Source organism: Python bivittatus, unplaced genomic scaffold (assembly GCF_059951505.1).
Source record: "Python bivittatus isolate LINGU-HERP-01145 unplaced genomic scaffold, Pbiv_v1 ctg000070_np1212, whole genome shotgun sequence".
In the NCBI taxonomy this organism is placed as follows: domain Eukaryota; kingdom Metazoa; phylum Chordata; class Lepidosauria; order Squamata; family Pythonidae; genus Python; species Python bivittatus.
Genome location: NW_028277034.1, coordinates 56,913,776 through 56,927,605, shown reverse-complemented (window position 1 = coordinate 56,927,605; position 13,830 = coordinate 56,913,776). Strand labels below are relative to the sequence as shown.

The following is a 13,830-nucleotide window of genomic DNA, read 5'->3' as shown; positions in this document are numbered from 1 at the left end:
CGTCCAGCAACCGCTGCAAAGGCCCAAACAGTTCTAGGTCTCAAATCCATTCCAACATCTCGCGGGGTTCTTCAACGCATGGCCCTGATTTTGTTCATAACTTTGCAATTCCCTTACTATCTTCGGAGACGTATGGATTGATTGCGTCGACTCCTAGCAACCATGTAGATAGGTCTTCTCCATGATGACCTGACCCTTCAATTCTTCTAACAATGCCCTCATCACCACTGTAACTGACTCCATCCCCCTGGGTGCTGGTCGTCCTCTCCTCCTCTTTCCTTCCACCTCTTCCAGCACCGGAGCCTCCTCCGGAGAGCTGGATCTTCGCATCAGGGGTCCGGAGGAGGATAACTTGAGCCTGGTCGTTGGGGCCTCGAGGGAGAACTCTGGGCAGACGGACGGACTCGTTCGATGGCCACTTGGCCTGTTTTCCCGGCTGTCCAGCGTCTCCCCCAACAGCAAGTCCAGCGGCGCCAGAGCGCTTCCTCCGCTGCTGCTTCAGGGTCCGACGTCCTCTTCCGCGGAGGTCGTGCGGGGCCGATCCTCGCAGCGCGTCTCCAGGCTACGCGGGGGGAGTCCCGCTGTCCGGTTCCCGCGCCGAACCCGCAACTACCCGGGCGAGATGCGGGGGGTCCCCGCGGCACGCGCCCCGCCCCCCCGCCAGAGGCGGAAACGCAGCTCGGGAGCGAAGCGCCCGCCGCCAGCAGGGCACCCGCCCACGCGTCCAGCTGCTTCCCCCCCGGACGGCGCTGCCGCGGCGGGCGAACTGATCAATTCGGCCCCTCGGAGGCGGCTCTCAGCTGCACGGGCGGGCTAGCCGAGCGAGGCCCGCGTTCACACGACCCCCCGACCGGTTTCTCGCATCTGCTTGGGCCGAACGGCGCACAGCCCCGACCCCGGGACGCCGCCGCCCCCGCCAGGCTTGCCCCGGGCGCAAACGCCACCGCGCGACTAAGGGGGGAGCCCTGGCCGGCCGCAGGGCCCCTCCTGCGGCGGGCGACGAGCGCTGCACCCACCCCTCCAGAGGGCGCACGACGAGGGGGAGGAGCCGCACCGGAGCCGGAAGGGGCGGCCCTTCGCCCGCGCCGCCTCCCCACAGGCCCGCACTAAATATGGCGGCTGCGCCCTCCAGCGTGCCGCCACGTGGCTCCGGCGGGGAAGGGCGCGCCCTGGACCAAGATGGCCGCCGGGCCTTCACGCGGCGGGGATGCCGCGGGGTGAGGAGGTGGGGCCGGGGGCGAAGCCGCGCGAGGGAGCCCGTCGGCCCGGAGCCCGCGCCATGCCCCCCCGGCTGGAGAGGGTGGCCAACGTGGTGCTGCGGGTGCCCCTCGTCGTCCTCTTGGACCGGCTCTACCGGTGGGATGTGCAGGCCTTCGCCGACACGGGGCGCCCCCTCGCGGACCAGCCTCACCTGCGGGGCCGCCGCCTGTGGAGCCTCTACTACGCCGGTGAGGCCCTGGCGGGGCGGAAAGGGCACCACCCGGAGAGCCCGCGGGGCGCCCCTCCACGCGCGGGCGGCGGGCGTGGACGGAGCCGGGGCCAGCCTCGGGTTTGCAGGGCGTCTCCCAGGCGCGACTCGGGCAAGCGAGGAGGAGGCACCCGCCGAGGGCTTTGCCTGGACGCGGCAGCCCCCCCAGCGAGCCCCCCAGCACCCGGGGACGGTGCCCGCGAGGCCGGGCCGGGCCGGGGCGGGGCGGCTGGAGCCGGAGCGCCTCCCTGCGGGCGCAGCACTGTTGCGGGGCGGTCGCGGGGGGCGCCTCGCGGGCTCGGGGGGGGCCGCGCAGGCTGCGCCGTCCTGCACGTGCGCCCTGAGCGGCCGCTGGGGCGGGGGCCGCGGTTGGGGGCGCGAGAGCAATGCCCCCTCCCCTCTCTGTGCCTCGAGGTCACCTGCTGTGCGCGGCGGTCGTGCTGCTGCCCCTCCGGCCCCTGGTGACGCTGTACCTCCGCCTGCTGGCGGCTCTGCTGCTCTGCCTGGCCCACCGGGGCGCCTGGTAAGGACGCTCGTCCCTCCGCGGGGGGGCGGCGGGCGGGGGGCGCCTTCGCCCTCGCCCAGCCCGCCTCGCAGGGCTGCCTTATGGGGAGAAAATAAAGGGGCGCTGGGTTTCCGGAGGAGCAGCAGGGTAGAAACCTAGTAAACAAACCGCCCTAAGCAGCTGGCCGCACGGCTGGGCGCCCAGGAAGGGGGGACAGAGAACAGGATGGGGGCAGCGATCCCTCCCCAAAACAATTCAGATTACTGACTGGAACTAGTGAACCCTTCCCCACTAGGGGCGGTGTTTCTCCCCCGGGCCACTTGAAGATAGGTGGACTTCAACTCCCAGAATTCCCCTGCCTGGGGAATTCTGGGAGTTGAAGTCCACCTGTCTTCAAGTGGCCTGGGGGAGAAACACCGCCCTGGGGGTAGAGCAGGATCAGCCTATCCACCTCACTGTATTTTTTTCCCCTTGTGTGTGCCACCAGAAAACAACTTTTTTCTGGGAATGATTGGAAGTTTTTCTCGGTGCCCATCAACCTCATAAGCCCTGTCTTGGATCATCTAGGCCCCAGAGGCCCTGCCTCGCTTCCTGACCCCCATCACTGACTCTGAGTCCCTTTCCACATTCGTTCTTAGAGATTTTCTCATCCCACTCCGAGTATCCAACCTTTTTCCATTTTAGGGAGACTGGCTGTATTCTGACGCCCCTTGGAAAGTCCTTGAGGTGGCTGGCTTATCTATCTATCTATCTATCTATCTATCTATCTATCTATCTATCTATCTATCAAATATGTATGCTGCCCAACTCCCAATGAATGACTCTGGGCAGCTCACAGCAACTAAAACAAGGAAAATACAATAATTGGTTTTTAATAATAATAATAATAATTTTTTTAAAAGATGGTGAGAGCTACAGATTAGACAAGGATAAAGCAAAGGGTCTTCACTCTCTCACCCCAAAGGCCTTTTCCTCACTGCTGAATTCCCACATCTTGGAATGCACAGTACTTGCATTTATGCGTATTTTTAAAAATGTGTGAAACCCTGTAAATCCATAAAATCCATATCAACGTGTTTTCTTGTGCATTTGGCTACATCCTATGAGGGGGTGGAAAAATTAGTTTGCGGGTCCATCGCTTCGACCCTCTCTGGTTCATCCCTGAGAAAACCTTTTTCAATGTTACTAAGGTTAATTTTAATTCCACACAAGTCCCCCATCCCAGCCCCAGTTCAAGAAAAATGGGTTGCGGGGGAGGAATGTGTCCAACTGAAACCAGTGGGCACCTGGAACCAATGCCAGTTTCTTTGCCACACGGATTCTGCACCCTCGTCTTACACTGAGGCGTAGGATCCGTGCTGTCAAGAATAAGAGTACTTAGGGCAGGTCGGAAATTAGCAGCAGTAGCAGTAGCAGTGACTTTTTTTTTTAATTAAATTAAATTAAATTAAAAATGACCCAAGAGAGAGCTTGCAACATTTGACCGTGCCTTCTTTCCTGAGGCCATGGAGTTTGAGTGGATTTTAGCAACTGCGCCGCTGTGCGAAAAAGTTCCCACCACCCGCAGTTTGCCTCTCTCTCTGCTAGTGGCAGGGTGAAAAAGGAATGGGTGCAAGTTCTGAGTTCTGCAACTGAAGCAGAAATGTGCATGGCCTCCATTTCTGGAGGGGGGGCGCGATGGGCTGCTTTAGGAAACGGACCACTTCAGGCAACGTTCTGCTGGCGTCTGCTGTGGGGAACCCCTCGCTCTCTGCTGCCTGTTCCAGGGACTACATTCACCAGGAGATGGAGCGTGGATTCCAGGGCACCATATATGAGGACTCCGTGGCGCTGGGGCACTTTGCCACTGCCCTCACCGGTGAGGGATGGATGTGGGAGACGCATGGGTGGGCGGCCTTCTTGGTCTTTCTCAGGCATTTTTGTGTTGGAAGCTGTTGCATTGGCTGGGTGTAAGAGGGTGTGTTGCACATGCAGACCACGCTCTGTCTGCTGTGTCTTTAGCTGTAGGGAGTTTGGGAGAAACAGAGAGATCACCAGTTGTGGGAGGGAGGGAACCAACCAACCAACCTAGTCAGTCTTGACTCCTGGCAACTGACTAGTCCCTGCAGTTTTCTTGGCAAGGTTTTCAGAAGTGGGTTGCCCTTGCCTCCTTCCTAGGGCTGAGAGAGGTGACTGGCCCAAGGTCACCCAGCTGGCTTCATGCCCATGGCGGGACTAGAACTCAGGGTCTCCTGGTTTCTAGCCCAGTGCCTTTAACCACTAGACTGGTGTTTCTCAACCTTGGGAATGTTAAGATGTGTGGATTTCAACTCCCAGAATTCCCTAGCCAGCCATGGATTCTGGGAGTTGGTCCACATCCTAAAGTTCCCAAGGTTGAGAGACACTAGACCAAACCGAAACTGAAGGACAATCTAATGGCTCCCACTTCCACAGTCCTTTGCTCTTGAGAGTCGAAACTCAAGGCGCCTCTGAGGGACCCCAGGTTGGGCATGTCACTGCCCAGAATGAAGCAGCTGGTGGTGCTTGGTCCACTGGCAGTGGGAAGCCTGTGGATCTGCTGGCAGCTAGTCCTTTGTGGCCCACCTGGCAGGTGGCGAGGTGACCAGTAATGCCCTTTCCACGCTGAAGATCTCATGGCACAAAGGGGGAAACATCACCCAGTGACTTCCTCTCTTGCAGACCGCAGTCACAGGCAAAAGAAGGGTTGGGCTGCAGGCCAGGGGTGAGAACCCTGCGTCCTTTGACCTAATTTAATATATCCCCCAACCTAATTTAAAGAAGAAAAAAAAACAGAAAAAGAGTGGAGGAGGAGGCTGAAGAGGATCCCAGGGGTCTAGGCTTTGAAAGGCAACTGGAAGTCCAACCCCCCTGCCAGGGCAGGGATTCTCCAACAAGAATTTGCCTCTAGCTTCGCCCCCTGCCACGGGGGGGGGGGGGGGAATGCAGCCACGAGAAAACCAAGGTAGCCCCCCTCCCCTCTGGGGACCACGTGTGGACAGGGGAACCTGCGGGGCGTCTGTCCATGGCCTCTCGCCCGATGACACCCCTGCTTCCGGCCCCTCTGCTTGGCTGACCCCCTCCTTCCTTCCAGGCCAGGTGGCAATCATCGCCCTCTGCGCTCTGCTGCTGAAGCCCGGGCGGGCGACTCTGCTCTGCGCTCCCCTCCTCCCGTTGGCTGCCCGGTTGTGCTGCCTCCCTGCCCAAGCCCTGCCCGCCGTCGGCACTTTCGGCGCGGTCCTCACGGTCCTGGAGCTGCTCTGTGGGGCAGCGGTCTGGCTGGCAGTGCCTTTCCGCGTGGCGGTGGCAGCCTGCCGAGAGATCTTGCAGGTAAGGAGCGGGTTGAGGGATTCTTGCAGGGTGGGAGCCCCTCCTGCCCGCCCTTCCCCTGGCAAGCCCGTCTTCTCCTCTTCCAGCTGTGCCAGGGGCCCATGGAGCTCCTCACCCACCTCCCTCCATTCTGGAGTTGCTCTTCGGGGGCAACGCAGGGCGAACAGGGGCTTATGTGCAAGGAGGATCATCCAGGTGGGCAAAGAATGGCCCAGCAGTTGTGGGTGACAGTAAACCCCTTCATGTGATAGGCGGTCTCCTGCAGCATTAACGCACATGCTTCATCTGTCTAAGGCAGTGTTTCTCAACCTTGGCAGCTTGAAGTGGTGTGGACTTCAACTCCCAGAATTCCCCAGCCAGCCATGGGAGTTGAAGTCCACACCTCTTCAAGCTGCCAAGGTTGAGAAACACTGGTTTAAGACTGGCGTGCTCTCAGAATCCAAGATGGGGGGAGCTGGTGATGAAAAGGAACCAATGGGCTAGTGCTGGTGACATCACGACCTAACCTTGAAATCCCAACATCGGTTTGCAGCGCTTCTACAAACGGGATCCTAAGCTTGCAAAGGGGCCATCCCCGACCGATGGCCGTCTGGCCTCAGCTTGAACGCACCTGGTGACGGAGGCCCGCCAGCTCTTTGGATGAGGGCTTCCGTGCAGCGAAGGGAGGGGCAAGAGGGGCAGGAAAGGCCGTGCTTGTGCTGTGGGGCTGAGCCTTGTCTCCTCCTCTGAAGATGAACATGCCAATTACCTTGTCAGCTGCCTGCATTGGGGGGTCGGTGTGCTGGCTGATCATCGGCTGGGTCTGCAGTCCTGGCATTATCGAAATTGTCCTTAGTCGGGGGTGTCTTTCTTCCAGGACCCGGAGGTGTATCACCCGGTGACCCTGGGGGTGTCCCTCTGGAGACGGCTGGCTGTCCCGCTCCTGTTCTCAACCTATTGGCTCATCCTGTTCACGCTGCAGATCTTCACCTTGGTCTCTTCCTCCTCCGGCCACCTTTTATCCCAGCGGGGGTGGACCTTCATCTTCCTCAGCAGGTAGGGGGTGCAGCTGGGGGGGAAGATGCTGCCACAGCAGGATGAGTTGCACAGCATCCTCGGATCTGGAGTTGTCTCCACCCAAAAGCGTCTTGCAAATTTCCACGGGGCTGGCTCTTGGGGCTCGCCGTGCCACGCCCAGCCCTCTGGGAGGTGCAAGGCTTTCCGAAGCGCTCACCCTCTTAGCATCGGCCCCCTGGGTTCAAACGGGAAGCCGGGGAGCCCAACTTGGCGAATGGAAGGGATAAAGTGAAGTGGAGGCAGAGGAGTCAGTTCCTCAGAGGGTTCGGTCCTCCTGTCGCTCCTAAAATCACGTCAGACAGGTTGAGATATTAAATAGCCCAATTGGTGGCTGATGCCCGATTGCTCTGGGTGGCAAAAACCCAGAGAATTCAAAAGGGATCCAAAGGAGTATCTCCCTGACTCATTCCAGGTTAGGAAAATACACATTTTTTTCTTTTTTAAAGGGAGAGGAAAAGGGGGGGAAAAGCTACATGGTATGCATCGGTGGAGGAGAACCCAAAACCCCACTTTTGTCCATGTGGTAGTTCAAGGCAGATAGAAATAAGGATTTCCTCATGAAAATGAGGTAAGGAGCTTCTGGAACTCACTGCTCCAAGATAAGCTCTGCTGGCTCAAAAACAAATGAGGTCCGTCCGTAGTTCCTGGCCATGATGCCCAACGGGGCTTCTCTGCACAAAGGCTGTTTTTCCCTGAACGCCCCCAGCCCCCCGATGGGCAGTAGGAGGGGTACTCCAGAGGGGCCTGGGGGCTGCTCTCAGAAACAGGAGGCAGACCTGGGGGAGTTGGTGCAGCTCGTTCTCTCTCCGGCGTCCCCAGCGTGGCCGAGTGCTGCAGCACGCCCTACTCGCTCATCGGACTCACCTTCACCGTCTCCTACCTGGCCCTGGGGCTGCTCCAATTGGGCAAGCTTTATTTAGCTGGTTACGGCGCCTTCCAGGATGGCAACGTGATGCACAGGTGAGAACGTCCCTCCATCCTCCTCCTCCTCCTCTCCCCCTCCGTCCCTCCCTCCCTCCCCCTCTCTTTTGGAAGAGCACTAAACTGATCTTTAAAAATAGCCCTACGAACAGCTGACAGACACCAGGCGGCTGGTGGGGAAGCAGGATCTCCCCACTTCCCTGGGCTGTCCCACCAGCACTTCCCAGCTGCTCCTTGGGCTGGTGGACAGGAGCTGGAAGCCTTCCAGAATCATGGGGGGGGGCAGAAATTGCCCAGTAATGCTCCCCCCACCTGATCATTCTTGGGGGAGAAGGGCTGTTCACTGTCTTCAATTCTCTGGGCAGCTTCTCTCCACCCCCTGGATCAGCCCTTTTGTTCCAGGTTTTGACCCATAACTAAACCAATTCTTCGAGCCCTCGGTCAAAACTCACTTCCTCCTCACCCAGAGTGAATATTCTCTTGCCCGCCGGGGATGGATGGTGTGCAGGAAACGAGGCCGGGGGGAATCCAGCACACATTTTCCTTAACTCAGCCTCGATCGGTGCACAAGGACAGCCCAATCTGCCATCCCCGGTTCTGTTGCAGGACAGCGATTGTGAGTGGGGACAGCACGCTTTATGCCAGCTCAAATCGGTGGGTTTCCCTGTCAGGCAGCCACGAGGATGAGCTCTAGACTCAATCAGTTGGCAGGACTGGGGGCATTTCTCTCGGCATCGAAGTGGAGTTGGGCCCCTGTGGATGTGAGTTTGGTTTAGAGCAGTGTTGTCCAAACTTGGCCACTTTAAGATGAGTGGACTTCAACTCCCAGAATTCCCCAGCCAGCATGGGTGTTGAAGTCCACTCATCTTAAAGTGGCCAAGTTTGGACAACAATGGTTTAGAGAGTTGGTGAGTCCAAGTTCACAGCTAGAGGAGTGAAGCCCAAAGCAAGAGGAAAACTTGAAAGCGTGATCAGTGAGGGAGCTAGGAGGGCCACCAAAGGACCAGACCAGCTTCTCTGTGGCTTCCAGCTGCTTAGGAAGCCGGGCTGAGAAACAGTCCAAGGATGTGACCCTTGAAAGGATCCAGGGGTCCTAGAAGACCCCTTGAGCAAAATGGTGATTGCTACCTAGCGAAGTAATTTGGTCCCCCTTGAAAAGGTTATATTTCTTGCAACCCTCTATAACTCATCAAAGGAATGTCTGGATGTGAAACCACTCAGCGTTTGCCCATCATCCGAAAGCCCGACTGCGAGGGCCTCCAGAAACTCTGCCCACCCCTCCCTTTCTTTCCCTGCCCCCAGGGGTGTGACGGAAGGGGCGACTCTGCTGCTGCTCGCCCTCCAGACAGGCCTCTTGGACCTGCAGCTTCTCCAGCGGACCTTCCTGCTCAGCGTCATCTTCTTCATCGTGGTGACCTCCACCCTGCAGTCCATGTTCGAAATAGCTGAACCTGTCGTGCTGGGGCTGGGGGCGTCGCAGAACAGGTGACGGTGCTTTTCGGTCCTGGGGGTCCACGCAGCTGGGAGGAGGGCAATACCAGCCTACTGCCTTCCCATCGTGGGGGGAGCTCAATGTGTGTTGGGGACAAGGTGTCCCCCAGAGTTCAGACAACCCCTAGAACTACCTCCAGATTCACCTGAGAGCGTCAGGATCAAGGCGGCTGAAAAACAACGGGTGTTTTCCAATCAGTCCACACAGGCCGAAAACACAAAGTGATTACATCCATACAGCCCCCTCGGCCTGGCTTAACAAACTGCAGGTCCTGCATTCCTGTAACGGGCTGTGCACAGACAAGGGAGGCCCACTGTGGCCTAACAGGATGGTCCGGTTCACGTAGCATTTCGAATCACAGAACCCCCAACCCCAGTTCAGTCTAGTCAGGCATGGTGTGTCGACTCCACCACTCAGTTTCTCTGTTTTCCAGGTGTCTCTTTCCAGGCATCGTCCTCCGGCTGAGGTGGGGAGAGGTTGCCTGGGCAGGGGGGAATGAAGGATTGTGCCATCATTGTGCAGTATCTGCTGCCCCCCTCACTCCTAAGCCCGATGTGGTCCTCTCTGGCCTGCAAGAGGGTGCCTAGGGTGGATGAGAGACTTGCCGGGGGGGGGCTCCTCATCCACTGGTCTGCCCAACCACCCCACCTTCTCCTTGCAGGAGTTTCTGGAAACACTTCCGTGGGGTGAGCATGTGCCTGTTCCTCTTGGCCGCCCCTGGCTTCATGGCCTGTAAGATTGCCCACTTCTTCCACTTGGACTTCTGGCTCCTCATCCTCATCTCCAGCTGCACGCTGACCTCCCTGCAGGTACAGCTTGGCGTGCCCTTGGCCGCTTCTCGCCTCAGCCCTGGAGCGAGTGGCAGGGGCTCCAGAGGGCCCCTCCCCCACTCCAAAAGGCAGGCGGTCAGTCACTTGGGCAGCTTTTGGAAAGGACCTTCAGATGCAGCGCTTCAGGCCACCAATGGACGTGGGGTGCAAAATGGGGGTGGCACCTACTCAGATGGCATCAGCGGAAGTGCTGGGGGGAGGAGGGAGAATGTGCTTGAGAAGGCAGCCTTTTAAAGTGGCCGAGAATGGAGCCTCCATCTGCAGGGGCAGTATAGCTCTGGCTTCTGGAAAGAAGGAACAGGGGCCAGTTTCCTGGCTGGTGAGCTTGCTGGGGCCTGCCATTTCCCAAGTAGGAAGGGTGTCTTCAAGAGTCCTGGGCTCGGCCTAGCAGAACTGCTTAGCCGCACGGCGATCCCCTGTGGGCAGAGCCGTGCCTGGGAAGCCTTTTCTTGCTCCTCATAGGTGACGGGGACCCTCTTCATCTACGGCCTCTTCATGATCGAGTTCTTCCAGGACCGCCCAGTGGAGAAGATGGACGAGATCATCTACTGGGTCAATGCCGCCAGCCGGGTGCTGGAGTTCCTGGTGGCCGTCTGCGTGGTGGCCTATGGCACTTGGGAGTCCCTCTTGGGGGAGTGGACATGGATGGGGGCCTCGGTCATTATCATCCACTGCTACTTCAACGTCTGGCTGAGGGCCCAGTCCGGCTGGAAGAGCTTCCTGCTCCGCCAGGAGGCAGCCAAGAAGATCGGCTTCTTACCCAGGGCCACCAGCAGGCAGCTGGAGGAGCACGACGACCTGTGTGCCATCTGCTTCCAGGTGAGCAACCCCCCGGCCTGGATGGGTTGCTGCTCCACAGGACCTATAAAGCAGGGGGCGGGGTGGGATTTGTGGGGTGACGCATCCAGAGTACATCAGCTTGAGGGAGGATGGTTGAAACACTGGGCAAGGGGGTTGGAGAGGATGGTCTCTGAGGGCCCTTTCAACTCTATAGTCTTTCCAAGACACTCTGTCAGTGTTTCTCAACCTTGGCCACTCGAAGAGGTGTGGACTTCAACTCCCAGAGTTCCCCAGCCAGCATGGCTGGCTGGGGAACTCTGGGAGTTGAAGTCCACACCTCTTTGAGTGGCCAAGGTTGAGAAACACTGCTCTATGTATTCTCCACCCACATTAGTTCATCTCCCAAGGTAGCCAGGATTCTGCAGTCTCTTAAATGTACATTCAGTCACACAAACGTCTTTGCTTGCAGCGTTTATTTCGAATCCGTTCAAGAGTCAGATTTTAGGGGGAACGAAGGCCGTCACCCATAACCACTAAGGCTAGGAGTCCCAGGGGCTCTTTCCGCATCTTAAAAACCACTTTATTGTGGCATAAAGTTGCACAGCAGCGTCGTTTGACCGAGCTGCAGGATGAGAGACCCGACCTTCACCTAACTCCGATCCTCCTTCCAGATGCCCCTTCTCTGTGGCTGTGACATCCTCCCTGCACCTTCAATCTATGGGAATGCAGCCCCCGTTTCCCTCATCAGGGACGGTCCTGCGTTACGGGTGCGTGGCATGATGGGTGTTGTGGTCCAGCACAACTGACCCATGCCCATCGGGATCAGCCTTGTGTTTCCGGACCCCTCCTTCAGAGCCGGGTGCTCCACTTTCTGCTCTCTGGGAGCAGCCCTCTTTGCCCCTCGGAGGAGCCTCAAAACACAGGGTGATTGATCACAAAATTGATCAGGAAGGGGGTACAAAGCAGATCCATCAAATCTGGTCCAGTCTGGTCACTGAGAAAGGGCCTGCTCAAAGTCCCCTCCCCTCGTGAGGTCTGTGGGGCAGGAATGGGATGACAGGCCTTCTCTGCAAGAGCCCCCAACTTATGGAATACTCTTCCCCCCTCCCCAAATCAGAAGGAGCCTGGAAGCCCCTTTCCCAGCTAACGCATTTTATTCGTGAGCTGTGGCTCCTGATTTTTGAGCTGCATGGGGTGGCCACTTCCCAATCTAGTATCCCCCAAAGTGGGCCACCGGGATCTTCACTATAGATGAACGACTTGTGCTGCTCCTTGGCCCAACCGCTCAAGCTTTTCAACCTGGCTGAGAATGAGCTCTGGGGATCCACAATGAGCTTCAGCCGTTCCCTTGCAATCCCCTTCGAGCTGAGACCTGTCCGAGGTCTCTCCTCCTCACCCCCGTTCTGCCTTTTTCAGGAGATGGCCCTCGCCGTGATCATGCAGTGTGGCCACTTTTTCCACGAGGGCTGCCTCCGCAAGTGGTTCTACGTCCAAGACACCTGTCCCCTCTGCCACCAGGCGGTTCAAGTCCCAGCTGGCCAGGAAGGCCGTAGAGGTGGGGCTGCACCAGAGGAGACCCCCCTCCCACAGCATGGAGAGTCCACTGGCCACAGGAGCACAGCAGACTCGGGGGATGATGGGACGGGGAAGTCTGGCACGTCCAGCTGGACCGAGCAGCTCAGCCCTTTGCCAGCAGGATCCACTGGGGAAGAGCCCCAGTTGTGTTGTGGTTTAAGGACTGGACCGCGCCCTTCCCCAGAAAGGGCCACCACAACAGCAGAAAGTGACGAAGCGCCTGTTCTGGAAAGTCTCCTGAAACTCAGCGAGTTGGGAGAGGCTCTTTCTGTGGGGCAGAGCCCTCTCGGGCACGGCCCTCTCCAAGGCGAGCTGAGATTATCCAGCACACCAAGAGACACTGGTCCCCCTTGGCCCTCGGCTCCCCCGGGTGCCCTTGCCAACGGACACGAGAAGAGCCCCACGCCAACAATTGCCAAGTGTTTGACAGCAGCGGGGAGAGATGCAGAGACCGTGGGTGGGGTCCAGGGGAAACCAGACACCACCCGTCGGCGACCAGACAGCCCCATGCCCCTCCCTAAGCCTCAGCCTTCGCTCAGTGGTTTTTCCCCCTGAAAAGCCACATACGCCATTCGCCTCTCTTCCTGCTTCTGCAGTAGAGTTACCCCAACAGTTGGCTCTTGCCAACCGTCACTCAGGAAGATCGACTGGCTTTGAAGTCTCGCACCATGGAGAACCGTGTTCTGGAATCAGGGATGCAAAGTTTGGCTCCCAAGTCCGCTGCTGGGTTCGCCTTGTTTTGGCTGTGTTGGGAAGCACGTAGCGAAATTCGCAGAATGCAGCAGGCTACCTTCGCCTGGCATCTCAGCCCCGCAGCCTCCCCCTGGACTTGGGGGGGCTGTGCACCCTGTCCTCACAGTCTGTAGGATGGGCGGGTGGCTCACCTGGTGTCCAGCGAAGGATCCTTGTGAATCTTCCCAGGGGTGACCCAACCTACTGGGGTGACCAGAGCACCCTGCGGGCATGGATTCCTCTTCCTCTGCCAGTTGGATGTTGGGATGTTGCATGGCAGATCTAAGGTCAGGGTCTCTTGATCTCAGGCTAAATAAAGAAAGGACAGACATGGACTTAATGCACGCCACGAGGCAGAAAAGGAAACCCGCAACAGGGCGGAGGGGAGCTTCTGGAAAAATAATGGCACCCTTTACTTGGGGGGAGTATCTGAACCCCTCCCTTCTCCCCCACCTCTGATTCAAGAAAGTCCACTTGGAGAAGCACTTTGAGAGAAACCTCAGATCTTCCAGGGAATACAATTAAACTTTTGAGTGCCAAAGTGCCTAATTTTACTAAAGCCCTACAGATTTCATAACGTGGCTGGATTTTGGGGTGGGGGGCAGAAAGGGGGTTTGTCAAAGGATGGGCAGGTTTTGTTTCAATGGATTTGTACACCCTCCCTTTTTCTGGAATCTCTAAAATTGTTTCTCAACCTCAGCAACGTTAAGATGTGTGGACTTCAGCTCCCAGAATTCCCCAGCCAGCTGTGCTGGCTGGGGAATTCTGGGAACTGAAGTCCACACAACTTAACGTTGCTGAGGTTGAGAAATACTCCTCTAAAAGATCCCAATGGCCACCCAGCCAATTCTCAGCTGTTTTCCTTGCACTCCAGTGTGTGTCTGTGTCGGTTGTCAAGTCAGCATCCATTCCCATTCCCAAATGCGATCACTCAGCTTCAAAGGACAATCCACACTGGGAGCATTTTCCTTTTTCATGGCAAGTCAACTGCCAGCTGGGTTTGGGGTTCCCAGCACACAGCGGGCTTGTTTAATCCTGGGCACAACTAGGTTTGCTAAGGGCTCAATTGAACTCTCTGGGGTGAATTGATTCGGTCCGTTGGCGCCTTCTTTGGTGTTTCAACAGCATCTCGGTTCCTGCCCCT

At 57.8% G+C, this 13,830-nt stretch overlaps 1 protein-coding gene across 1 annotated transcript; it reads left to right on the top strand.

Annotated features, from left to right (window-relative positions):
- The first annotated feature begins 1,157 nt into the window (after nucleotides 1–1,157).
- Nucleotides 1,158–13,230, top strand: LOC103054381 (RING finger protein 145-like). The gene is made up of 10 exons (XM_088133238.1): nucleotides 1,158–1,448; nucleotides 1,883–1,991; nucleotides 3,740–3,831; nucleotides 5,065–5,300; nucleotides 6,157–6,335; nucleotides 7,176–7,316; nucleotides 8,580–8,762; nucleotides 9,431–9,578; nucleotides 10,062–10,418; nucleotides 11,796–13,230. The coding sequence occupies exons 1-10, from the start codon at nucleotides 1,208–1,210 to the stop codon at nucleotides 12,507–12,509; spliced, it is 2,400 nt and encodes a 799-aa protein (XP_087989364.1). The 5' UTR covers nucleotides 1,158–1,207; the 3' UTR covers nucleotides 12,510–13,230.
- Nucleotides 13,231–13,830: the final 600 nt, after the last annotated feature.

Bases quoted from the DNA above. Each gene is read 5' to 3' on its own strand.
- LOC103054381 (XM_088133238.1), top strand. From the start codon at position 1,208: ATGCCGCGGGGTGAGGAGGTGGGGCCGGGGGCGAAGCCGCGCGAGGGA. The intron at 3,832-5,064 runs GTGAGGGATGGA...CCTTCCTTCCAG, and splicing joins CTTTGCCACTGCCCTCACCG to GCCAGGTGGCAATCATCGCC. The intron at 7,317-8,579 runs GTGAGAACGTCC...CCCTGCCCCCAG, and splicing joins GATGGCAACGTGATGCACAG to GGGTGTGACGGAAGGGGCGA.